Source organism: Symphalangus syndactylus, chromosome 14, assembly GCF_028878055.3.
Source record: "Symphalangus syndactylus isolate Jambi chromosome 14, NHGRI_mSymSyn1-v2.1_pri, whole genome shotgun sequence".
Classification (NCBI taxonomy): Eukaryota; Metazoa; Chordata; class Mammalia; order Primates; family Hylobatidae; genus Symphalangus; species Symphalangus syndactylus.
The window spans coordinates 49,670,001-49,695,073 of record NC_072436.2 but is presented as its reverse complement, the minus strand read 5'-3'; the positions used below and the strand labels follow the sequence as shown (position 1 = coordinate 49,695,073).

The 25,073-nt window shown below is 45.8% G+C and overlaps 2 protein-coding genes and 1 long non-coding RNA gene across 16 annotated transcripts in view; 1 reads left to right on the top strand and 2 right to left on the bottom strand.

The window, feature by feature from the left end:
• IL1RL2 (interleukin 1 receptor like 2) overlaps positions 1–14,700 on the top strand; it is a 58,002-nt gene extending 43,302 nt beyond the window's left edge. For 6 of the 14 annotated variants that reach the window (XM_063616754.1, XM_055242940.2, XM_055242939.2 and 3 more), the window contains 3 exons: positions 2,456–2,617; positions 4,392–4,772; positions 8,692–9,161. In XM_063616754.1, coding sequence (XP_063472824.1) covers positions 2,456–2,617; positions 4,392–4,772; positions 8,692–8,741 — 593 coding nt within the window. In that variant the 3' untranslated portion in view covers positions 8,742–9,161. Of the gene's footprint in view, positions 1–2,455; positions 2,618–4,391; positions 9,162–13,612; positions 13,729–14,469 lie in introns of those variants that run through there. The other 8 variants (XM_063616750.1, XM_063616752.1, XM_063616757.1 and 5 more) reach the window with 4 other exon arrangements.
• LOC134732360 (uncharacterized) lies at positions 3,389–6,707 on the bottom strand. Its single transcript, XR_010115429.1, has 2 exons — positions 6,481–6,707; positions 3,389–5,509 (listed from the first exon to the last, which is right to left on the bottom strand). It is a non-coding gene; the product is annotated as an uncharacterized lncRNA (long non-coding RNA).
• Positions 14,701–18,877: 4,177 nt separating the features above from the next.
• LOC134732388 (uncharacterized) lies at positions 18,878–19,972 on the bottom strand (the record flags this gene model as incomplete). Its single annotated transcript, XM_063617046.1, has 2 exons — positions 18,878–19,359; positions 19,672–19,972. Coding segments are annotated over 2 exons (783 nt in total), but the record flags the coding sequence as incomplete, so codon positions are not given.
• Positions 19,973–25,073: the final 5,101 nt, after the last annotated feature.

Below are 25,073 nucleotides of genomic sequence, written 5' to 3'. Positions count from 1 at the left end.
CCTACTTCAAAAGCTGAGTCTGACCTCAGCTTCGTCCCCAACATAGATATAAGCTTTTTGAGCCTCCGTAAAATCAAGCTTCATTTGGATATTTGGTGAGCACTGATGAAGGCCTCCTCTGCACCCAGTCCTGCTTCAGGGGCTGAGGGTAGGGCAGGGCGCCAACAAAGTCTCCACTCTTACACAGCTTCCTTTCATAATGGGGTGGGGAGGCAAACAAGGAGTGTGCACGTGTGTGTGCGCATGCATGTGCATGCGTGTGTGTGTGTGTGTTACCATTCTCCATAAGAGATGGCCAAGAATGGTGAGCAGGGACCCGAAGGTCAGCAGTGGTTGGTGTGAGAATTGATGGAATGAGAAATGGTGATATGTAAGCTGTCAAGATCTGTGCACATTTTCATTACTATTATTTGGATGAAAACTAGAAGAATGCAAGGTTTTCCTTTCCCTGATTAATCTTAAAATCACCTCTCTGCAAGTCTGCTCATCCAACAAACTCTCATATAAAGGGAATAGAAAAGGACGCCACCCCACTCTAGTACCTACTATGCTGTCTGAATTTCTAAACAGCCCAAAGCTCGAAATCGCGTTTTCTAATGAGACGCCCACACTTACCTCTTCTTCCACTCAAGCCCTCTGGCCCTGCTGAAGTTCCTTATTCATTCACACGATTCCTGAGTAGGGAATTATTCCTCCTTTCATGCCCTTCTGAAGCTGCTCCCCTGGAAGCCTGTTTACCATCCTTTCTTAGACCCTCACTTTTTTCCCCTAAACTCTCCCACCCTTTAAAATCCAGGAGCTCCAGCCTGGCCAACATGGCGAAACACCGTCTCTGCTAAAAGTACAAAAATTAGCCGGGCCTGGTGGCGGGCGCCTATAATCCCAGCTACGCAGGAGGCTGAGGCAGGAGAATCGCTTGAACCTGGGAGGCGGAGGTTGTAGTGAGCCAAGATGGCGCCACTGCACTCCAGCCTGAGAGACATGAGTGAGACTCCATCTAAAAAAAAAAAAAAAAAATCCAGGAGTGGTCCCATGTTCATTGTGAATTTTTTTTTCAAGAACTCCAGACCGTGGGGATGTTTGTTTCTTGCTGTCTTTTCTGTTCATTTGACTCTCGTTGCCTCGTAGTGTCTTGTGTTGTTTAATTTCTGTGCATGTGAATGGTCTGCCCAGTGAGATCTGTGTCTTGTTCATCTCTGCACTGGCCAATGCAGGGGCTGCTTTTGAGGTTGCTCAATAAATACTGACGACGATGACATGCGCCACTGGGTTCGACTTCTCTGAACGGCACTGCAGATTACTAGAGTCTGCTCAATTGCTTTTTCTCGTTTCACAGATGTGAGTCTATGGGTTTGTAGTGACGGAATTCACTGGTGGGTCTGAATCAGGAGGGAGTCATCCAGTTTTGCCTGGTGCAGTTAGGGCAGTGCTCTGTCACACAGGACACGCTGAGGGTAACCATGGGTAAATGGCTAGAGTTTCCTGCTTTTTTGTTTGTTTATTTTAGAGATCCTTTTTTTGTTTGTTTTAGAGATGTGGTCTTATTCTGTCATCCAGGCTGGAGTGCAGTGGTGGGATCACAGCTCACTGCATCCTTGAACTCTTTTTTTTTTTTTTTTTTTTTTCGAGACAGAGCTTTGCTCTTGTTGCCCAGGCTGGAGTGCAATGGTGTGATCTCGACTCACTGAAAACTTCACCTCCCAGGTTCAAGCGATTCTCCTGCCTCAGCCTCCTGAGTAGCTGGGATTGCAGGTGCCCATCACCATGTCTGACTAATTTTTTGTATTTTTAGTAGAGACAGTGTTTCACCATGTTGGCCAGGCTGGTCTTGAACTCCTGACCTCAGGTGATCCACCTGCCTTGGCCTCCCAAAGTGCTGGGATTACAGGCATGAGCCACCATGCCTGGCCACGTCCTTGAACTCCTAAGCTCCCATTTCTGCCTCCTGAGTAGCTGGAATTTCAGGCCTGAGCCATCATGCCTGGCTAACTTTTTAAAAATTATTTTCTTTGGAGAGTCTTGTTATGTTGCTGAGGGTAGTCTTGAATTCCTGGCCTCAAGCTATCCTCCTGCTTCAGCTTGTTTATTGCAGCCATGCACCACTGCGCTGGACGAGTCTCCTGCCTTTAATTCTCATTTCTGGCCACATCACAGGGAGTGGTGGACTTAGAATCAAAAGACGTGGGGTAGGGTTAGGGATTGCAGATGTGATGCAGCCTACCCAGCCTCAGCTTCACTCTTGCACGTTGGGGATAAGACCACCTCCCTCAGGGGTCCATTTGTGAGAGGAGATGATGTTGCTTGGCAGCCCCTGGCACCAAGTCAGCCAACTGGGCACTCAGAAGTCATGGAACCCAGGCCAAAGGACACCATGGTAGCCGCTCAGGTTTCTGGTTTGTTAACATGAGAGAATTTGGTAGCAACAATTCCACGAGCGTGTCCAATTCCTTTTCAGATGGGAAGCTGTATGATGCCTATGTCTTATACCCCAAGCCCCACAAGGAAAGCCAGAGGCATGCCGTGGATGCCCTCGTGTTGAAGATCCTGCCTGAGGTGTTGGAGAGACAATGTGGATATAAGTTGTTTATATTCGGCAGAGATGAATTCCCTGGACAAGGTGTGTTTTAAGTGAGGTATAAAAATAACAAATAAAAGGAGAGCGACCCCTCTGTTCCTCCACTTTACTAATGGCGGTGACTCTACCTGCCTTCCCCATGGAACCACAGGAAGTCTATGACCAGCGCCCCCTGCCCGCCAGCGCCCAGCCCCCAGCCAAGGAGGTTAGGCCCAAGCTAGCTGCCTGCTCTAGGCTCCTCCTTGCCCCGCAGTGCCTGGGATTCCTGCTTGCAGCAGCACGCATCTCACTTTGAGTGAGTTGCCTGGTTAAGCCGTTCACAGAAACAGGTGGCCAGTGATGTAGTGTGGCTAAAGGACTGAAAGGTGGCGAGAGGTCATTCGCCCTCACGTCCCTGAGACGAACTGCTGGGTGTTTTCCATGGGTTTGAACAATGTAAATCAGGTAGTGCTTAAAGCTGATTTTATAAACCTCAACCCTACTTGCCCCTCCCCTCCCTAAATAAAATGGAAGTTTTAGTGTACTTTTCCCATTTGATAGGAAGGTGGCTTTGGACAGTTCAGTTAACATCTCTGAACCTCAGTTGTCTCATCTGTAAAATGGGGATAGGGGTGCTTCCCTGACTCAGATGAGAGAACTGAATGAGAAAACCTGAGAAGGGGCCCCTGGCATGGAGCTCAGCACACCTTAGACACTCACACAACAGTGCCTTCCTGTCCCTTTGTTCTCCTTCTTGGAAGGCTATACAGCAAAATGGCTGAAATCTGAAATAAACATTCTTTTCTAGTCACCAGTAAATGCCAGTTCACTCACTTATTCAACATATATTTATTGAAAACCTCTATGTGATAGACAGTATTCTAGGCACTAGGAATACGAAAATCAGCCAAGCAGAAGGGCCTGTCCTCAGGGAGGTTCCAGTCTATTCTTATTTCTTATGAGAGGCAACTGTAGACTGAATAGCATCTGCAGAGCTGGGTATTTAGAGAACCCTCCCTTTCCCAAGCAATTATCAGGGCATGTTATTTGGTTTCTAAATTAGTCACATATATCCTGGTCATTTAAATAACTATAAAGAACAAAAGGAAAACACAGATTCAAGATTAATGCAACATTTCAGCTAACTACATGTTTCCTATCCTTTTAACATCTATTTTTAAGAATGTGTTCATCTGCTAATATACACCAGACCTTCAGCTAGTCTGGGGATACAGAGTTAGGCACCATCAGATACTTGTTGGCCAGGGAAAGTGACATACAAAGAAACCACATGCAAAACATGATTCATGACTATAGAGGACCAAGGCTTCAGGGAAAACCACAAAGCCTTCAAGAAGAGGTGACAAATGTTAAAAAAAAAAAAAAGAAAAAAACCCCAAAACTTGTATTAATTCATTCCTGACTAAGTCATGTTTATTTTAAAGTACATTTTTGGCCAGGCACGGTGGCTCACACCTGTAACCCCAGCACATTGCGAGGCCAAGATGGGCGGATCACTTGAGGTCAGGAGTTCGACACCAGCTTGTGGTAAAACTCCATTTCTACTAAAAATGCAAAAATTAGCTGGGCGTGGTGGTACATGTCTGTAATCCCAGCTACTTAGGAGGCTGAGGCAGGAGAATTGCTTGAACCTGGGAGGTGGAGGTTGCAGTGAGCTGAGATTACATCCCTACACTCCAACCTGGGCAACACAGCGAGACTTCATTTAAAAAAAAAAGTCAATTTTCTCCTGGCCTGTTTCCAATATTCTCACTAGCGTTAAGACCCGAGCTGTTTTAACTGTGAGTTCTTCTGAGCCTTCTTTCTTTATTTCCAGCTGTGGCCAATGTCATCGATGAAAACGTTAAGCTGTGCAGGAGGCTGATTGTCATTGTGGTCCCCGAATCGCTGGGCTTTGGCCTGTTGAAGAACCTGTCGGAAGAACAAATCGCGGTCTACAATGCCCTGATCCAGGACGGGATGAAGGTTATTCTCATTGAGCTGGAGAAAATCGAGGACTACACAGTCATGCCGGAGTCAATTCAGTACATCAAACAGAAGCACGGTGCCATCCGGTGGCATGGGGACTTCACGGAGCAGTCACAGTGTGTGAAGACCAAGTTTTGGAAGACAGTGAGATACCACATGCCACCCAGAAGGTGTCGGCCGTCTCCTCCGGTCCAGCTGCCACAGCACACACCTTGCTACCGCACCGCAGGTGAGCGGGTGGGAGGACACGAGGTTCATCATGCACTGATGGAGGGTCTATCATTGCGCGGTGGCTCACAGCTGGAGGAGGACACATTTCATCGGGGCCGTCCACTCTGAAGCTGGCAGTTGCATACTAGTGAGAGGGTCTGTTGTGTTTGTTGTCATTTGTTTGCTTCTATCAGAGCTGCTTCTTCAGGGAAAGACACGGCTTCTGCAGAAGGCCCTCTTTAGCCTATGGGCTTATTGACACATGCCCACTCACTGAGGCCTGGATGGATACAGTACTTGGGCCCCTTGAGAACAGGACATGGAGGGTTTTAGAAATGGCAGTGGACATGCCCGGAAGTTTGCCCATGATGTGGCACCCATGGAGTCTGAGATGGGAGCCTGTGCTGTCGAGGGACCACAGGAGGGCAGTCTAGCACCAGGAGAGGGTTGGCAAGGATAGCAGTATTTGTCCATGCCTGTCCAGTGTCCGCAGGGCCCTGTGCTCGGGGGTCATTTGCTGTGTCTGCGTCTCTCTCGTTCTGCCAGTGCAGACAAAGAGCTGTGACCACAGCCTTAGCACTGTGCTTCCAGAAGCGAGTCGAAAGTCACCTAGACCAGTGGGGACCCATGGGTGTGGCCATGACTACCTCTTAGTCACCCTTCCATGCTTAGAGCAGCTTTATCTGTCAAACAAAAGCAAGCAGGAATTCCTTTCCTTTCCTTTTTAGACACACGTCAACCAGAATTCTGAGCAGCCTGTGAGAGACACAATTAGCACACAGATGATAGAATTCTAGTCCAAGCAAGGCAAAGTCAGTTTCCAATGAGCCAGTGTGCCCTTGTCACAGGCCAATTTATAACTTAATGATTCACAAAGATTTTTAATACTAAAAATTAGCTGTAAACCCTCATCATTTTTTTCCAAGACCCTGGCCTGAGGGAATTAGGCATAGCTCAACCCTCTGAAGCTGTGGGATGTTGACACTGAGACTTAGTAAGCAGTCAGTGGGGGCTGGAAGGGAGTCAGCCCTGAGAGCCAGCCGGCAGGGGCGAGAGGGGGAGCCAGAGAATGTCAGGAGGCCTGTGGCCCTGGGATGGCGTGGGGAGCAGGGTGGGTCGGGAGGCGCTGTGCTCTTATTCATAGGCGGTGGGTGGTGCCCATTGTGGGATGGACTTTCAGGTGCTAAGGAGCCTGCTCCTGTCTTTGAAGAATTTATGTTCCAAGGTGACCTCACATTACACATTTGTTCAGCATCCTATGGAGGCCTCGACTTGACATTGGTCCACTCTTTATTTAACATTTGCTTTTTAAATTTTTTATTTTGGTAAACTATATGAACATAAAATTTACCATTTTAACAATTTTTAAATGTATAGTTCAGTGGCATTAAGTACATTCGCCTTTGTGCAGCCATCACCACCATCCATTCCAGAATTGTTTCATCCTCTCAAGCTGAAATTCTGTGCCCATTAAGCTATGCCTCCCCATTGCCTTCCCATTGCCTCCCCATTGCTCTGAGGTAGGACATAAAATACATTTTAAGAATAACAGCATTAAAAAATGGCTAACATAATTCATTACTACTATTACATTTTTGATACTTTTCAATAAAAAGAAAGTAGAGACACATATTGGAAAGAGGGAAGCTTTTTGACTTATAAAACTCCAGTTAAAGAATTCACCAAGAGTGCTGGTCTCCGGGAAGTCAGAGGTTTCCAGAAAATACCTTTTCTTTTGACGGGTCAGCTTTCTGTTTTGCTGACAGCCTCGACTGATGTCCTGTGAGTGTGGTCATTCGCTTATAAATAATTAATTGCTAGAGAATCCATTTTCTAAAATTCGCAGGCACACCCTTCAGAGAGGACACATCCCCGCACCTCTCCCACTCTCCCCACACTGCAGCTGCCTCTGGCTCCCTCCATCCTGCAGAGGGAAATGGCTGGGAAGGAAGGGGAAGGGTGCTGAGATGCCCTCAAATCTGAATAGGGTGGGGGTATTCCCCAAATCCTCACCAAACCACGAGCCAGTGACCATTCACCCATTGCGGTCCAGATCTTATTGCACCAGGGTTAGTCAAGCGGCCAGAGGTGGTGCCCACTGCCCTCATGGGGTTTCCTGGCATGGCCTGGTTTCATATGCACTTCACAGAAGGAAGGGGGAAGCGTCCTCAGCCCGTCTGCAGCCACCCTGCCCGCTCCAGCACTGCAGGCAGCCTCCAGAGACCAGCCCAGAGAAGAGAACAGCAGCGAGTGAGGAGACAGAGTGCGGAACAGATCAGTAACGCCCATTTTCCTCTTGGGTGCAACAGGACAAACAGCCTGTTTTAATTAAACTAGCAAATCCTCCATGAGGAATGACGACTCCCATGTTGGAGAGAGAAATCGAGATGCAAAGAAACTTTTTAAAGTTCTACTAATTCCTAATGAAATAATAGGGATGCAATGCAGCAAGAATACAAATAATTAAAGTAAGTAGCCTGGCATCACCGCTGACATGTAGGCAGGTTGGCAGGTAACAGCTCTGCTCATGGTCTCAAGTCCAAGTTTGTATAAGAAAGGAAGTTTAAGAGTTCAATGGCTAAGGGACAAAAAGGTAGTTTATAGGAAAGCTGAAGGCCACCCTCAATTCTCTCCCGTTTCTCCAGCTGGGCTTGGTGCAAATATGAGGTCAGTGGGGTCCTATCCCTAGTCCTTTGTGGGGTGGGCTTCAGAATTCTACTCCAAGCAAAGTGAAGTCCGTTTCCAAGGAGTCAGTGTGTCTTCATCACAGGCCAATTTATAATTTAATGATTCACAAAGTTTTTTAATACTATGAATTAGCTGTAAACCCTCATCACTCCTTTCCAAGACCCTGGCTTGAGGGAATTAGAGACTCCCCTGGGAATCCCCAGGGGCTGACCTGGAGGTAGGGCTGAGAGAGGAGACTGGACCAGAGAGGTGAAATACAGGTGCTGAGTCGCTGGGTTATCTTTACATTCACCTTCCTATAATGACTGAGTCAGCCACAAAACCCACTTCCTTTGGTATCTCCCCTCAAATACCCTGAGTCGGCTCGTGAGAGAGGCCCTGGGAGAGACCCAGTCACGTAAATAAAGGGCCCAGGAAGGTGTGATCTTTCCCCGGAGGACCCAAGCAAGATGAAGATATACATGCGAAAAGTGCTTGGCAAACCGTGGGATGCCGTGAGGAGCTGGCCTGCCAAAATATGGAACGTGCTCAGGGAGCCTCAGCCCCCAGGGCCCCCCACACCCATCAGCACCCCATAGTGACGCAGACCACTTCCTGCCACGTCACGGTTGGTTGACCTTTCCTCGGCACTTGGTCCTGTTTTTTATTTATAAACTTCCCTCCAACACATGCTTGTTTGGTATTGATCTGGGGCTGTGTAAAGTGGAAAATTCCTTCCTGGTTTCCCTGAAGAACAGAGGCTGTTCCAGATGAGTTCTGGAGTGAGCTACAGAGGGTGACCATGGCTCTAGGAGCGGTGGCTGCTGGGTCTGAATGTTAGAGGCTACACATCTCCAGTGGTATTATTCTGGGAGATGGGAACTCTGTGTGTGGATGGCCCCTCCCATACACCCAGGGACTTCTGAGAAATGCTGCTGTTCACCAATACAATTCCACCCTCATCTCCTGGGCTGTCCCTGGAGAGGGGCTCTCCACTTGAGAAGCACCTCAGAGCCCTGGCTCTTGTCATCCAAATTCACCTTTCCTCTGGGGCTTTTATAGGAAAAGTGACAGTTGCCACTGCTCACCTGTGATGCTCTGGCGTAACCACCTTGCAAAGATAACCCAAGAGAAATGGAAGCCTCAGGGATATACCAGCAGATGAACTGACGGCAAGGTAGAGGTTTTCGCATTCCCATGGCAGGTTTCCTCCTCAGCCCCCATCTCCCACCACATCAGAAAAGGAGTAAATAGATCTTTCCTGATTTCAGGCCCAAAACTAGGCTCAAGAAGAAAGAAGCGTACTCTCACGACTGGCTAAGAGTTGCTGGACTGACACCTATGGCTGGAAGATGACTTGTTTTGCTCCACATCTCCTCATTCCTACACCTATTTTCTGCTGCAGGATGAGGCTAGGGTTAGCGTTCTAGACACCCGGTTGAGCTCAGGCTTAGAGAAGAGGACGATAGGATAAGAGCTGGGGCCATCCCCATGTCATGGTGGGTGAGAGCTGGGGGTATCCTTATGTCATGGTGGGTGAGGGCTGGGGGCATCCCCATGTCGTGGTGGGTGAGATCTGGGGGTCATCCCCATGTCATGGTGGGCTAAGCCCCATATGGAAGCCTGTGCTTGGATAGTGTATGCCCTTTCCGCTGTTTTTCCACAATGAACGATTAAACTGTAAATGTTAAAAAGTCAGTAATTTGTGAAATAAATTTTATTCTCATTTGAGCAACATAAATGACAATTTTGTTTGTTTACCGTGCCTGTCAAAATCACAAACATTTTCTTATCAGTTTAAAAAATGAAAACTGACTTCTGCTACAATCATCTGACAATTATCTTGTCAACATTCAAATATTTTTCACCTTAAATCCACTACCTTTGTGGTATGGTCCACTGAAAAGTTGGGCAAAACCCAATCTGTGGTTGAGGCTATAGAGAAACATGAGGGTCATGTGCAATAGCTTTTTTCCCCCACACTTAGTAAATGGGCTGTTTCTCAGTCTGACAGCAACCAAAGCTTTATGTCCTGATGAGTATTTTCATTCTCTCATCCTCTCTGATGGCCTCGTTTCTCCAAATTTCTTCTTCTTATCTCTCTCTCTCTTTTTTTTTTTTTTTTTTTGAGACAGAGTTTTGCTTTTGTCACTGAGGCTGGGATTACAAGCATGAGCCACTGAGCCCGGTCAAGGCTTTCATATTTTTAAAACTTTGAAGTACAATGAGAAACATAATTTAGTAAGCAACTCAGTATGCACACACGGAATGGAAAAAGCTCTGTTCTATGTTATTTGTTCTATTTTGTTCAAGACTAGCTCAATTTTTCAAAATGCTGGTCACAGCTTGCCAACTTGTTTTAATAACCAACTTATGCCTTTCCACTGCAATCTGCAGAGCTCAGCCTCTCAGGCTGCTGGTTCCTCTGTCAATCATGATATTTGGCTACTTTGCTTTCTTCAATCAACAAGGCTTTATCAAAAATTTATGGCTCTTTTAATTATCTGACTTCCTGGTCAATCAGCTTTGTTTGTGGTTTTAAATGACCACAGGATAGTAGAAGTGAACATAATTTCCTGCCTGTGTAAAAGGATGACATCAAGAGGAAAAGAAAGCAGCCCATTGGGTGAAGAACCTTCAGAAAGAGATGAACATTTCCTCTCTTGAGACACAGGACAAACAAGGTCACGCCTGAGCTCGGCAAACAAGGACTTCGGTGCCTGCCTGCGGCGCCATTGCACCCTCTAGTGGCTGCTGAGGAACCGCTGTCCAGCCCGAAGCTCACAGAGCCCCGTTCAGGCTGCCGCAACCTACCCAGGTGGCCAGAATGGAGCCTTACGGGTGGGCGGGCACCCCGGGGTGCACACATTACCTTCTCGGGGCTCTCCAGCTTAAGGCCAAGGATATCTTTCTTCTTTTTCGGCTGCGGAGAAGGTGGAGATAGTGCCATTTTCGAATGTGTTCCAAACTCTTGGGCTTCTGAGATTGCCGCAGTCTGTCCAAGGGTGGTGAGTGGGGATCAGCAGGCCCTGTTTACTGTGTACTCGCAAGAGGGGACTGCGGTCATAAGAATTTCAGAGAGGTGGCCCTGGCGTCGGGCCGCCTGGACTCCAGTCACAACCCCACCACTTGCTGATGGAGTATGCTAGCTAAATCCCTCGTGCAAGTCAAAAACTCTGTGCCCCAGTTTCTTCCTCTGCAAAAAAAGGATAATACAATGCTGGTATCCTTATTGCCCACTACAAAAAGGGCCAGAGAATATGAACAGGACATTTACAAAGTAAGGATTAATTCATACCAAAGCCTGGCGAAAGGAAAATGTGTGTAACATCACAAATGATCTGATGCCGCCAGGTCGGGGAGCCTTTACCATGTGCCAGACCCTAAGCTAAGCACTTTAAGTAAATTATCTCATTAACAGTCAATTATCCTATATCCTCTCCATTTTAAAATGAAGAAAGTAAGTGTGTAAGAGATTAGGTAACCCACCCAGGGGTAACAGAGTTGTTAGACATGGCCCCAGGGAAGTGTATCACTGGCTGGGTATTTCACGATGTTACAGCATTCCTGTTAAATTGTTAGGTATGATAATGGTAGCATTGTTATGTTTCTAAAAGCATGTTATGTGTTAGAGGTGACATGCTGAAACATTTGTGAATGAAGTACTATGATGTCTCAGATTTACTTCAAAATAATCCAGTGCAGGGAGTGGTGGAGGACATGAGTTTGTGAAACAAGACTGGCCATGAGTGAAGTTCATTCATGAAAAAATAGAGCAGTTAAAAAGATTTTTAAAAACAAAGAAACTCTCAACCCTCAGACACTCATGCAAGTCTGCTATGAAATAAGACATCCTGGCTATTCTGAAGAACCAGATGAAACTAGGGATGGAGATATTTTGTTTTGTTTTCAAAATATAAACAGCTTTTTCCTCCCTGATTATTTACTCATTGGGTAAATTTATGAAAACAGGAAGTTATAAAAATATTCATTATACTTTTGGTGTATATATGAATATTCACATAGATTTGATCTTGCAATACCAATCTTAGATATATGAATTGCATTAGTCAGGGTTTTCTAGAGAAACAGAACCAATATGACTTTTATATGTATACAAAATTAAGAACTGTCTCCTATGATCATGGAGGCTGAGAAGACCCACAATCCACTCTCTGCGGGCTAGAGACCCAGGAAGGCCAATGAAATATTTCTTTAGTTGGAGTCCAACACCCTGAGAACCAGTGGCGCTGATGATATAAATCCCAGCCTGAAGGCAGAAGATGAGATGGTTCAGCTCAACCAGTGAGTGAGGAAGATTTTGAAAAGGGGTGGAGAAGAATTCCTCTTTCTTCTGCTTTTTGTTCTATTCAGGCCTTCAAGGGATTTGGATGATGCCCACCTGCTCTGGGGAAGGCTCTCTTGTCTTACTGAGTCCATTGATTCCAGTGCTAATCTCCGCCAGAAACACCCTTACAGACACGTCCATAAATAATGTTTAATTTGGGCATCCTTCGGCCCAGGCAAGTTGACATATAAGATGAACCATCACATGGATGTTTAGGTTTGTTCCATTTGTTACTTTTACAAACAAAGTGCATTCATCTGATCATTTGCCATAGATAAATTACGGAAATAGAATAATTTATCTATTAAATAGATAGATTTATATCTGATCATTTGATGCATTTTTCCAAATTTCTCCCTGGAAAGCTTGTACCAGTTGTGACTCCCACCAATGCTGGCTGAAGATGTCAGAAAGCAGAACATATTCTAAGGTGTCCCAGGCTCAATCCTGAGTTCCTAGTCTGGTAATGACACTGGGGAATTTCTTGTTTTATATATTTTTTGTGCATTTCAGAAGAAATGATCAACAAGCTGTGATGGGATGTTTTTGGTCTTGAAGGACCTAGTAATACACTTCTCTGTTTCAGGGTGTGGCTGTGCAATTCCCAGCCCCACTAGTCCCCTGTCTTGTATGTTTATCCATTGCACCTGCTCTGCTGCTAGTGATTCTCAGTAGGGCACATTCTCGAGCAGGCCTCCCTAGGGGTGGCAAAGGCACTCCTGCAGAGTCAGGCTCTGCCGTTGCTTCCATCCAGTTGGATGGATCTTAAAAACTTAACAGGCGATAACACAGGGGTGGAGAAAGCTCAGAGCTCCAAACAAAAGGGGAGAACCATCTGGCCTTTCCCTGTACCTACTCTAGTAGAGTGGGTTAATTAAAAACAGTAGCAACCGTGAAAGCTGACTGGTGTTATCTCTTTTCCCAGCCCCAACCAAGGCAAAACAAACAAAAAAAGCCCATACTGAGTCTCACGGTCTTTTGTGTTTATGATTCCCATGTGTGTGGTCCCAGAGAGAAAGAGGATGGAGGAGGCAGGGGCTTGAGGTCAGCAGGCTGCGGTGGAGAGCTGCTCTCCTGTGAGGAGGCTGAAGTCCTTTAAAACGAAGAGAAAGCTTGGGATGTTGGGCTATTCCTGACCCTGCTTTCATGTCACTCTCTCTGATTTCATTTCACATATCACAGTTGACAGGGCACAGATACTCTTGAGACATTTTTTTTTTTGAGATGGAGTCTCGCTCTGTCACTCAGGCTGGAGTGGCGTGGCATAATCTCAGCTCACTGCCACCTCCACCTCCTGGGTTCAAGTGATTCTACTGCCGCAGCCTCCCAAGTAGCTGGGATTACAGGTGCGTGCCACCACACCTGGCTAATTTTTGTATTTTTAGTAAAGACGGGGGTTTCACCATGTTTGCCAGGCTGGTCTCAAACTCCTGACCTCAGGTGATCTGTCCACCTCAGCCTCCCAAAGTGCTAGGATTACAGGCATGAGCCACCACACCCGGCTCTAGAGACATTTCTAAAGGGGATGCTTGGAATCTTGAGAAGACTGTAGATCTTCTTGTAGGCAATCAATTATCTGTTCATTGAAATAAGAAAGCCAAATACTTGATTGGGGGCAGGCGAGTGGGCAACGGTAGGACATTTACTCCAAGCCCCCATGCTTGAAAATCAGTTCTCTTTCCAGTTTTCCAACTTTTCTGTTTCAAGCAACATCAGTCGGGCGTCAGAATGCCCACAAAGCTTTTCTGATTGAATGAGTAATAGGTAGGCTCTGTTTTATTCTGTGTGAAAATTAAGGGTCTTTATCTCTCAGCTCTTACAATGGCCAATAAATGCTTTGAAAGGTACAGCCGTGGCCTTCTCTGGAATTGAGGACCCTCAGAACACTGCTGGCACCCTAGACCTTCCACAGAGCTTGGCCCAGTGAATGAATGATGGGAACTTGGACGCAAGAGCAATGGTGAGATTTGCTCGGGTCTCTCCTGCCCAAGTTAATTTGCATATCTGTAGTATGGCTTCCAAGCAAGGTAAGGACCATTTGGCCTAATTTTATTTGTATCTATAATCCGACCTAGGGGTTTGAAGGACAAATATCAAACAGTGGCGGATTTCTGTTTCAGTGTTGAGCACCGGGTGTCCCCTCAGGCCTTGTTCAAGGCGGCTCCCAAGAGTCCAGTGGGCAACCTAGTGTTAGGAGGGTGCCTGTCCCACCTCTCTAGGGGGTGAGACCAAAAGGCGGGCTTTGTTTGGTTTCCTGGAAACCTCACCTCTGTGAAAGAGCATTCAGGGATCTCAAAGAACCAATCTTATACTTCTCTCCATGCCACCTGTCTACCTTCCAAGCCAAAGGTGCATGGTAGCCACTTTAGGGGGAAATGAGAGAACTCAGGTAGTCATTTAGCCATGCTATTACAAAAGTCCCGAACTGGCCTTTTGTAGTTTTATTGTCACCTTCTGCCACTCATTGAACACATGGGCCTCCTATGTGGATACAGAGGTGAGCATACAGGCATGTCTCTGCCCTGATGGCATGCATGATCTAATGGCTGGAGGAGACAGCCACAAGGAAAGGGCGGGGGGAAGATGGCTGGGGGTAGGGGAGTGAGGAGATGTAGAGAGAGAGCAGGAAGAAAATCATGGAAGAAAGCCATTTGATGAGAGACTCTCTTTTTCTCTTTCTTTTTAAAAATTGCAACACTAGTCACAAGGGGTTGTGGCTGACCTGACTGTGAAACCCCCAGGCCCACCTGAGGAAGAGGCAACAGCTCCAGCACCTGTTTCTGACCTAGGGGCCAGGTGATGGCCCAGCTCCACACCACATCAGGCCTGAGTGTGGGAAAGCGTTGCGGCCAGGAGCCATCTAGGAGCTTGAAACAGAGCCGTGCTCTCCTCCGAGCTGTGGTTTCAATTAAACCCATGGCTAAAACCTTCACCAGGCGTGTCCATTTGGGACGTTGTTTTGGCTTATTTAGAATAAATAATCTATAGTGGTTTTCCCTTGGTACTCAGGGAAATTGTCATCAGGTGAAACCGGCCTGAAATAAGTACTGAGATCATGCTTGGAGGTCTCGTTGGCCCGTGGGGAGGGGTGGTGGTGGCGGTGGCACGGGGTGGAGGGAGGGTCTGTACTGCTTTGCTGAGGACGACGGAGCGGCCTGGGAAAGAACGGCCTGTCCTCAGGGCTCGTCCTCGCCTCGCTCTGTCTGACCCTGAGGGTCTGTCCGCCACAACACGAACCCCGCGGATGTTCCAGGGAGGTATCTGGTAGTCTGACCTCAGTGACAAAGAAGGGACCTTACGACCCAGGCAGGTGAGCAGCCTTAAGCCCCAAACCCAAGTGAGGGCACCCGCGATTGCTCCATGCGTCCCGCAGGGGGCGCCCTGGTGTTTTTCCTTCGCTTCCTAAAGGGATTCTAAAAAGAACATGCAACCTTGATTTGACAGGAAGCAATAAAAACGCATGCAGAGAGCTGACTGGAGCCCGGATTCTACATGCCTCCTTCTTGCCTCAGAAACACAGAGGAATGAATGAATTAAAGACACAACACTCAGCCCTAGGCTTCAGGATTGGATGGGTGAGCATTTCGGGGTAGGCTTTTCTAGAGATGTGCCATCAGGGTAGGAAGAGTGTCAAATGAAATCTCACTTTATAATCACAACAGCCCCATAGACTGCTGTGGCAGGTGGAAGACAGGTGTAGCCAGGTAACTGAGTTCAAGGCAGCGTGGTAGAAACATGATTCTCCCCCACAATGTCAAGCCCTTTTTTTTCCGTTAGGTAGAAGCCCCCTTCAGGTATTTCTGCTAGGTTTCATAGTTTTGCAGTCACTTCTGGTGCTTTGAAGAGTCATTTAGGGTTTATCGGATTCAGCTCTGGTTCATGTTAAAACTTTAATCATTTGATTCCAAACTTTTCCTCTACTCCGCTCATGGGAGATAGGAGCTGAGACTCTAGTGGGTGGAATAAAGGTGGTGATGGGCTGCTGTCACACACCTGTCCTCTTCCTCCATCTCTCCCACCTCATTTGGAGCAGTGAGAGATGGGGTAAAAAACCATGTCTACATCTTTGACTACATATGATGGCTCTGTCTGGGGTACCACAACTGCCATCCCTGCTCATTGCCCAAGGGCATCAAGTGGATGGATGGTGACACCTTCACGTCCTACAAGGGGCTCACATCTGAGGAGACACCCTGGCAAAGGTGGGTTTTGGAGGGACCCAGCTGTGCTTTCAGGCTGCTATGCAGTGGGTGGCCTCACACCCACACCTGTGGGGCCTGTCCTGCTTTGTGCCTGGAGCTCCTAGCTCAGCTTCCTGCCATGGTCTACCTTCAGGTCTGCAGGTGCACTGGGGCTCCATCTCCCTACTTCCTAGCAATCAGAATCTCTGGTGGCATGTGCCCAACTTTGAGGGGAGCATGCATTCATGCCCCACTCCATTGGGCAGGGCCTCACTACGCCACCTCTTCTCAAGTCTACTTTTCTCTAGTTCAGGGACTCAGGGACGACAGTACAGTGAATCTACCAGCTAATCAGGTGCACAGCAGAAATCAAAATCCAGTCCCACTTTATTTATGGCACTCAAAGTTTTGGAATAATTCTCTTGGGGATCCCCCCTCACCCTGGTAGAGTGAGGAAGAAATAAGTTGTTTTCATGAACCAAACACAAAGGCCCAAAGACGACCCGTGAGCTCTCCTCATATGTGCAGTGGTTGTTCATTGGGATGGGGGTGTGGGTAGGGCCAGTTCCTAGGGAATGTCCCTCTCAGTGGGCTTGTGGCTGGTGCTCAGCATGTTCTGTCTTCAGCCTCAGCCTCTGCTGAAGATCTTGAACAAGAGGAAAGATACTGTGTGGCATCTGACACCGTATTTTCTAAAAGAACTTCTGAAAACCAAAGAAAAAAGACAATAGAAAAATGGACAAACAATATAAACAGGAAATTCAAAGCCACAGGACACCAAATAATCAAGACCCATAGGCGAGCCCAACCTCACTAATAATAAAGGACATGTCATTACACAATAGTTACTGCTTTATATCTTGCAGATTAGCAAAGTTTAAAGGGCCTGGCAATGTTGGTGAGGTCATGGGGCAGTAGGGATGCTTCTCTGTTGAACTTCCTGCACATTGGTAGAATGACTGTGGAGAGCATTTAGCCATAATGCTCATAGCTGTTCTAGACACATAGCCTAAAGAAGCTCTCATTCATGCAAACAAGGGCATGTGCATAAGAATATTTATTGATATGTTATTTGTAACTGGAAATTTGGAAGCAGACTAAATATGTCTGTGGATAGGAGTACAGAGAAGCTGTGTACATTCCCCAAATCCACTATTATCTGCGGTTTAAAAAGGATGAACTTCAGCTACATGTATGAACATGGGTAAAGTTCAAGCCATGTTGATAAAAAGTTTCAGAATAATATGCACAATATTTTTATTAGTTATATATAGCAAAATACAACATACAAAACAGAATCTAAGATTGTCTCACAAGGTTACTTGTGAGTTTATCATAATTTAATTCACTTCCAGCTTTAATGTAGGATGCTTTTGTTACCTTATTCTGGGCTCAAGCTTTTGGGAACAGCTTATGTCTGAAACACCAAAGGCCATTGATTCTATGTCCCGAATATAAGTCTGCTATTGGCGTGAATGACAATAACAGACTTTTATTATTGGTAAAAATAATAAAATTGATGCCTATTGCTTGATACTGTGTCTCAGTTAGACCTGGCTTTCTATATAGGCAGTTACCTACCCAGTAACATTTTAGAGATGCTGGAAATCTGTGTTGCTCTAAAACATCTCTGGTGGAGACCAGTCTACTACTACATATATTTCTAGAATTAAAATTTTAAAATAGTTATTGTATGCAATCAGCAAGAGTATTTTATTAATGTTTCCAACAGCTTCATTCACACACTTGCAAGGGTACATTTATTTGATTGCATTTCAATTTGATGGCTGAGACAGAAAGGAGACGAAATGGAAGCTTTGTTATAGGAAAGGAGTACAGAATTGACATTTAGTGTGGGCTGCTGTGGGGAGAAGGCATAAGTGGGCACCACTCTGGGGATGATGTTACAATGTCCTTTGGACAAAAGGACAAGGCAAGACAGTGTTGAATGAATGCAGGTGTTTTGTCTAAACATATAAACAAGTCACAGCAAACTACACTGGGCATCATGAAATGGTGCTGCTGACCACTATAGGGATTCATGTTTTGTTGAGCATTTAGTATGTGCCAGGCACTGGCTGTACAAACCTTTACAAGAACCTTCTGAGGTATATTTTGCACATACCTATATCAGGCTTCAGAGAGTTTTGATCGCTTTCCCTAGTACCCCATAGTATTTGAACCCAGGGCTGGCTGACTCCGAAATTCAATAAGCCATAGTGCCCCTAAGAGACAGCTTCCCTCCTACTCTATAGTTTATTCCTGGAGAATGTCTAAGTTTGTAATAGACTACTTTGGGTATGAGCAGTACATTTTCCCACTCTTCCTTTGATTCCAGTAGGAAGCTTCTTGTGTGCATTTGGTTCCCGTGAGTCCATGCCCAGGCTTGGCCAACCCTAACATGGTATGGCTTGCACAGTTTGCAGGCAGCTTTGTAACACAGGATAGATGAACCTAAATCCTCAGAGATTCTTTTCAGCTGGATTAGGTGGGAAAATTTGTCTCTGTCTCTTGCTCCCTGTCCTACTCTGTCTCTGAAATGTGGGTATAGCTTTGCTGGTAGCAGTCTTTCCTTCCAGAAGGATAGATTTTGTTAGCGTCAAGAATGAATCATGTCAAAAGTGAAGAGTCAGAGATAAGCAGAATCAGAGAAAGAAAGAGAGACCAAGAGAAATCTGTGACATTGTTTGAGTCCCTGGATCCTGTCATGCCTGAATTCCTTGGAACTCTGAAGTTTAGGAGTTAACTATTTCTCTTTTCTGCTTAAATTTGGTTTCTGTTTCTCACAATGGAAAGAATCCTAACAAATACAAGCCTCAATATGTTAGTCTTTTCCTGCAGACTTCTTTCTGATTGATATCACCGTAGCAATGTGAATTTTTCTATGAAATCATGTAAGTTTCTCTCCTTGGAAAAGAGATAAAAAAGTCATACTAGGTTTGGGATTCCTATCATGAGTGTGTTTTGGTATAAATTATACAATGGCTCAAAAGTAACATAAAAATTTATTTTTTGGGGCAGTGCACACATTGGGCATGAAATCCGGGGCCTCAGTCCACTGCTGGGATGCCACTGGTGGCCATCATCTTCTCCCAGGCTCCACATCTGAGCCTTGTACAGAGCGATGTCATTGCAGACCCTGCAGTGGTTGAGCCTGCGATCTGGGCATTCTGGGTTGAGACAGGGCTCTGAGTCCCATGCAGTTTCCTGGTTTTCAGTCTGTGTCTGAGTCCTTCTTCCTTGGTCCCTGGGCAGCATGGCGAATGAGATTCTGAAACCTTGCGTCTCCAGGCTCCTCCAGGTTACCATGCCAAGACGTGGGCTTCCTGGTGATCTGTGGACCTCGTGGAGGGGTTCACGTGATGCCACGCATAGACGTTCTGGGCTGGTAGCTCTTTGAGGTACAGCTCCTGCAAGATCTGGTTCTGACGGACCTCACCCTGGATCACCTTCTCCCTGGGGTGTCCTGCCATGGCCTTGGCGTTGCTCCATCGTGTTCGATGCGCTCTCTGCTCCCTCGTGCCTCTCTCCCTGGCCCCGGGCTTCTAACGTCTCCAGGTAACGGGGTCCCACGCGGTCTCCAGGCTACAGCGCTCCCACAGCCCCAGCTTCTCGCGACCCAGCCCTTACCCTAACCGCCCGTGGAGGCCCGTGGACCTCCAGGAAAGGGATTCGCGTCTCGGGACAGACCCGGAGGTCATGGGCATGTGGTTAGGCCTCACCTTGGCCAGTCGTTTCCCTCACAGCGAGCAGAGGCGCTCCTTCCTCGTGCTCTCCCTGCTTCCTCGTGCTCTCCCTTCTGTCTCGGGCCTGCAGTTTGCTCGGTGGTTCCAGACCAAGGCCCACAGGGAAGCCATTGCCAAATGCAGTCTGGCGCGGCTGGCTGAGCAGGCAGCGGAGGCCAATGGTGGGTGTCCGTGGTCCTGCGTCTCCGTGTCCACAGCCAGGCCACGAGGACCCCAGGGTCCGCTCCTTCGCTGCCGGAGCACGGTCGCTGCAGGGGCCTCTCCGTGGGGTCGTGGATCGTCAGGGCCGCGTGGGTGGCTGGGTGGGGGCGGGGTGGGGGCGGGCTGCTGGCAGGCTCTAAAAGCAGGGGCTGGGCGGGGGCGTGGGGGGATAGGGAGGGACGTAGTGGAAGTTGAGGCCCCAACGGACATGCGGGCGGCAGATACAGCCCTTACGAAGCTTCAGGCAGGAAGAGCTCGGCGGGGCGATGCCCACGACGGGGTAGTGGACGGGGACGAATTTGTTCAGAGACGGGTAGCAGACGGGGCAGAAGGACGAGTAGGTGGGATGGAACAGGAGCGTAGTCTGCGGGTCCAGAAACCGGGGACGGATGGGAGGAAAGAAGAGCCCACTGCCAGGGCACTGCGGGGTGGCGCCGAGCGGGCGCCGGGGCTGGGAGGCGGAGATGCGGGGCAGCTTTCGAGTCATTTTCAGCGAGTGCAGCGCTCCCTCGTCGGAACGGTCTGAGTGCGCAGTGAGCGCGGGGCCTGCGCGGCTTTTATCTCCTCCGGGCGTTCCAGGGCGGAATGGGCTTTGTGACCTGCACCCCCGCGAAGCCGGGAGCGCCTCCTCAGTTGGCACAGGACCCTGTCTCCGGGTTTAGGACCGAACAGGGGAAATGGAAGACAGAGGAAATGGGGCGACAGAGCAACCCCTGTTCTTGTACCCTGTAGTTTTGCCCTCAGTAGGCAAAGATTTATCAGAGGGCTAGGATACAGTTAGAGGCCGGTGGCCTGGTAGAGCGGCTCTGAGCAGGATCTGCGAGAAGCGGACGAAGTCAGTGCCCCAGGCGCCTTCCCTTAAGACAGCGCAGCGTTCAAAGCCCTTGAGTCCTTCACATCACTGCGGGAACATGCGCAATTAGACATGCTAGGTCCATTTTACCCATGGGACACGAAGGACCAGAGAGGGAACCTCCATAAGCTGGCGGTGGTGACAAAGCAGGTGGGGCTAGAACTTGGGGCAGGAGAGGGCAGGTAGGAGGGAACACAAAACTTCCCCAAGCGCGCACCAGCGGCCTTGCCTCTCCTGCATGTCTGGACGGGATCCTGCAGGGGGCGCGTCAGAGCAGACCTGGGCGTTTCCTAGCTTACCCTTGGCTCCCGTGTTCCTTGGTTTGATGCTTTACTCTTTAAAATAAATTTTTAAAAAATCTTTAAATATTTATTTTATTTCATTTTAGATTCCTGGGTACATGTGTATGTTTGTTACATGGATATATTGCATAATGGTGAGGATTTGGCTTCTAGTGTACCCATCACCAAAATATGAACATTGTACCCAATACTTATTTTTTATCCCTCACTACCATCCCACCCTCCTCCATTTTGGAGTCCCCAATGTCTGTTACTTCCATCTTTATGTTCATATGTACTCATTGTTTAGCTCCCACTTTTAAGTGAGAACATGCAGTATTGTACTTTCTGTTTCTGAGTTATTTTACTTAGTGTGATGGCCTCCAGCTCCATCCATGTTGCTTCAAAGGACATGATTTCATTCTTTTTTTATGGCTATATAGTATTCCTTACCATATTTTCTTTATCCAATCAACTGTGGATGGACATTTAGGTTGGTTCCATGATTTTGCTATTGTGAATAGTGCTGCAATAATCATCTGAGTACAAGTGTCTTTTTTAATGTAATAATTTCATTTCCTTTGGGTAGATTCCCAATAGTGGGATTGCTGGGTCAAATAGTAGTTCTATTTTTAGTTAATTGAGAAATCTCTACACTATTTTCCATAGAGGTTGAACTAATTTACATTCCCACTAACAGTGTATAAGTGTTCCTTTTTCTCTGTGTCCTTGCGTTGTTTTTTTGACTTTTTATTAACAGCCATTCTGACTGGTGCAAGATGATATCATTGTGGTTTTAATTGGCATATCTCTGATGATGAGTGATGTTGAGCATTTTCTCATGTGTTTGTTGGCCGAGAAACAACTTTTAATGTATCTATTTGGCATAACCTAGCCAGACAAATGCTTTCTATAGTTATGAAGGCAGAATTAAATTTGAACCAATAAATGTCATAATCCTCTACTACTCCATCACTTCTCCCCACTCCTAGACACACAAGCTTTAGGAATAAGTGAAAGAGGGAGGGCTGATCCCTAATGAGGCAGTGTGGAGCAGATAGGCTATCGGTGGGTCTCTTCAGGTGATTGGCTGGTGCTAGAGAGGAAGGGCACACCCAGGAAGGGACTGGGGCTGTCACTGGTACACTTGGGTTGTTCTGATGGTGCTTCAAAACACAAGAACAAGCCAAGCAACCACACAAATGCGGGCTGAGCACAGCCATGCTTTGGGTTAAGTGGGCATATTGTCATCAAAGACCTCTCCACCTTTCTCTGCCCTGAAGAAGTTTGCCCAGATTGTGAGCACAGCCCGACCTGGTTCTACTTGGGGAGTTTGGGATGCTTAGAAAATTTCCTTTTCATACCTGACATGCCCAAATAAAGAGAGATCCCTTTCTTTTTCTCTTTTTAAAAGACCTGATTTAAAGAGTGCTTAAATCAACATAGATGAGTTAGATAAGTCATTATGCAACAATGCCTTTTCCATAATGACTCAATTTCTGAACATGGTATGACTTGGTGGGTTGCGTTTTGCTCTGGTTGTTCTAAGGAGGGGAGTTTAGGGCAATGACCTGGGACAGCTTTAAGATTTTGCCTTTTCTTTTAGCTGGAACCATGTGCTAGAACTATCAGGGTCTGATGAAGTTTTCCTTTTTCGCTTGGTTTGATATTGCTGCCTAAGATAAGACATACAGTACAGGCTGCAGAAACATACAAAAATTCTGCTGATAATACACACTTGTTTCTATGGCCAGGAAGCCCTGATTTGCTCACCTCCTCACCACCATGACCAGGTGTGAATTCACAGATAAAAGGGCAAGTTTGTTTACTCCTAGTTGCTCTTGAATAGAGAGTTGACTTTTTCACCCCCTTGGCTTGTAACTGTTGAGTTCACTAATAAACCCTTCCTTTTAAAAGGGGGGAAAATAAAACTAATGAGAAAATATCATAGGAGATAAAGAAGAATCATAAGAACCCATTGTGGAAGTTCAAAAAGAAACCATTGAAGGTCTAAAAGCTCAGAAAAATATTTAGATCACTGATGCTATAATAGATATAAGTAAAACAGGGGCCACAAAGGGTAACATTCTAGAATATTTTGAACAATAAAATTTAGTGTAAGCCACTTGAAGGCACCCTTTCTGCTCTGGATATCTCAATAGAGGCTCTACTTATAAACGCTTTTTAAAATCTCTGGGCTTTAAATTTCTTTATGCCAATTTTCAAACAGATTATTGAAATCTGACTGAAGAATAAGCTTATAAACATCCCTAGTAATATATCCAATTTGTGTTTAAAAAGTATTTTTGAGTTGAGATCAATAAACTGGTTTGAAGTCAAAGGTTTCAAACATGAGTAAGACATGAATCTTGAAAATAACTCAATTAAGAAATAAGTAGAACAGATTTCAACATAAGACAATAAAAGACATCCCCCTTCCATAGTGAAATATCACCTTCAACCAAAGTTTCTTTTTCTTGAATCAATTTTATTATGTTTAATTTTCATATTGGGTAGGAAGAGCAAGAGAAATGGGGCATGGGAGGTCAGAGAGAACTTTCTGGAGAATGTGACTCCCACATGAAGGAATGTCAGCTGGAAATGGTGGATGGGGTGGAGGCGGATGTGGCCGAGGACCTCGTCTCACACGAAGAAGAAGCATAAAATCATGAGAAGTGTTCAGAGCCCCACAAAGACTTCAATTCTCAAAGCATGAAGTCTAGAATGAAGGGGGGACTAGAAGGTGGAGGTTGGGGTGAAGAACTCAAGAACGAGGAGAGAGAGAAGGGTGTGGGAGCCTTGAACAGGCACAGCTGGAGAAAGACTTAGTGGTATTACATTTTTAAAGATTTCTCTGCTCATAAATACTTGAAAAAAACCTTGAAAATGCAAACAGCACAAAGAAGTCACCACCATTCCTGGAATATAGGCATAAACACAGACTATTTTTATTTTATAATGTATTTTAACATCTGGCAATACCAGCCACCTTTATCGTTATACTTTTGTCTACACTTTCTTGACTCTTCTTGTTCATTCATTAGTGTCTTAAGTTTCTATTGGTATTTTGATTTTAATTGTTTTGAATTTATGCTAAATTACAATTTATGCCAACTTACAATTTATGCCTCTCTAGAAGCAGGTACTATCTCTTAATACAATATTTCTCTAGTATCTCTTAATATAACAGTACTTTTTCACATAGTTCCTGTCTTAAGTTTCTTTAAAAATTTCTTCTCAGAAATTGTTTTGTTGTTGCTATTGGGAATTTTTTTTTCCATTTTTTTTTCTCATAGTTAATTCCTGGCTGATGAAATACTGGTTTTTCTACTTTTATTCTAACTTGTCAACTGCTGTTTATTTTATTTTATTGGCAGATTTATTTTGTTTATATAGACAATCATAATCGGAAATAGTAATAAACTTGTCTTTTTCTTTCCATTGTTTGTGGCGTTTGTTTCTTTTTCCTGTCTAATTGTTAGACTAACATTTTGCTTAATAGGAATGAGAGGGGACATGTCTCTATGGTTTTACTCTGAGCTATGATGTTGGCTGTTTTTATTTTCTTTAAAAATTTTAATTATTTTACATTTAAATTGTTTTAAATTAAATGAGCTTCTAGGCTTAGTTGACTAAAAGCTTTAAATTTTGAAAATTTGTATTGAATTTTATCATAGGAGTCTTTGGCATATATTAAGATGATTATATGATTTTTCTTCTTTGACATTTTGGTATGATGAAGCATATTGATACATTTCCTGATATTAAGCCATCTTTGAATTCCTGAGTATACGGTGTACTTATATTTGTTAATGTGCTTCATTTATCTAATTTTATTTGGAATTTTCATTTATATTTGCAAATGAAATTGTGAATGAGTCTTTACGTTTACTAACTCTGTCCTGTAGAAATTATGCTGGCTTACTGGGTGTGGTGACTCATGCCTGTAATCCCAGCACTTTGGGAGGCTGAGGTGGGTGGATCACCTGAGGTCAGGAGTTCGAGACCAGCCTGGCCAACATGGTGAAACCCCATCTCTACTA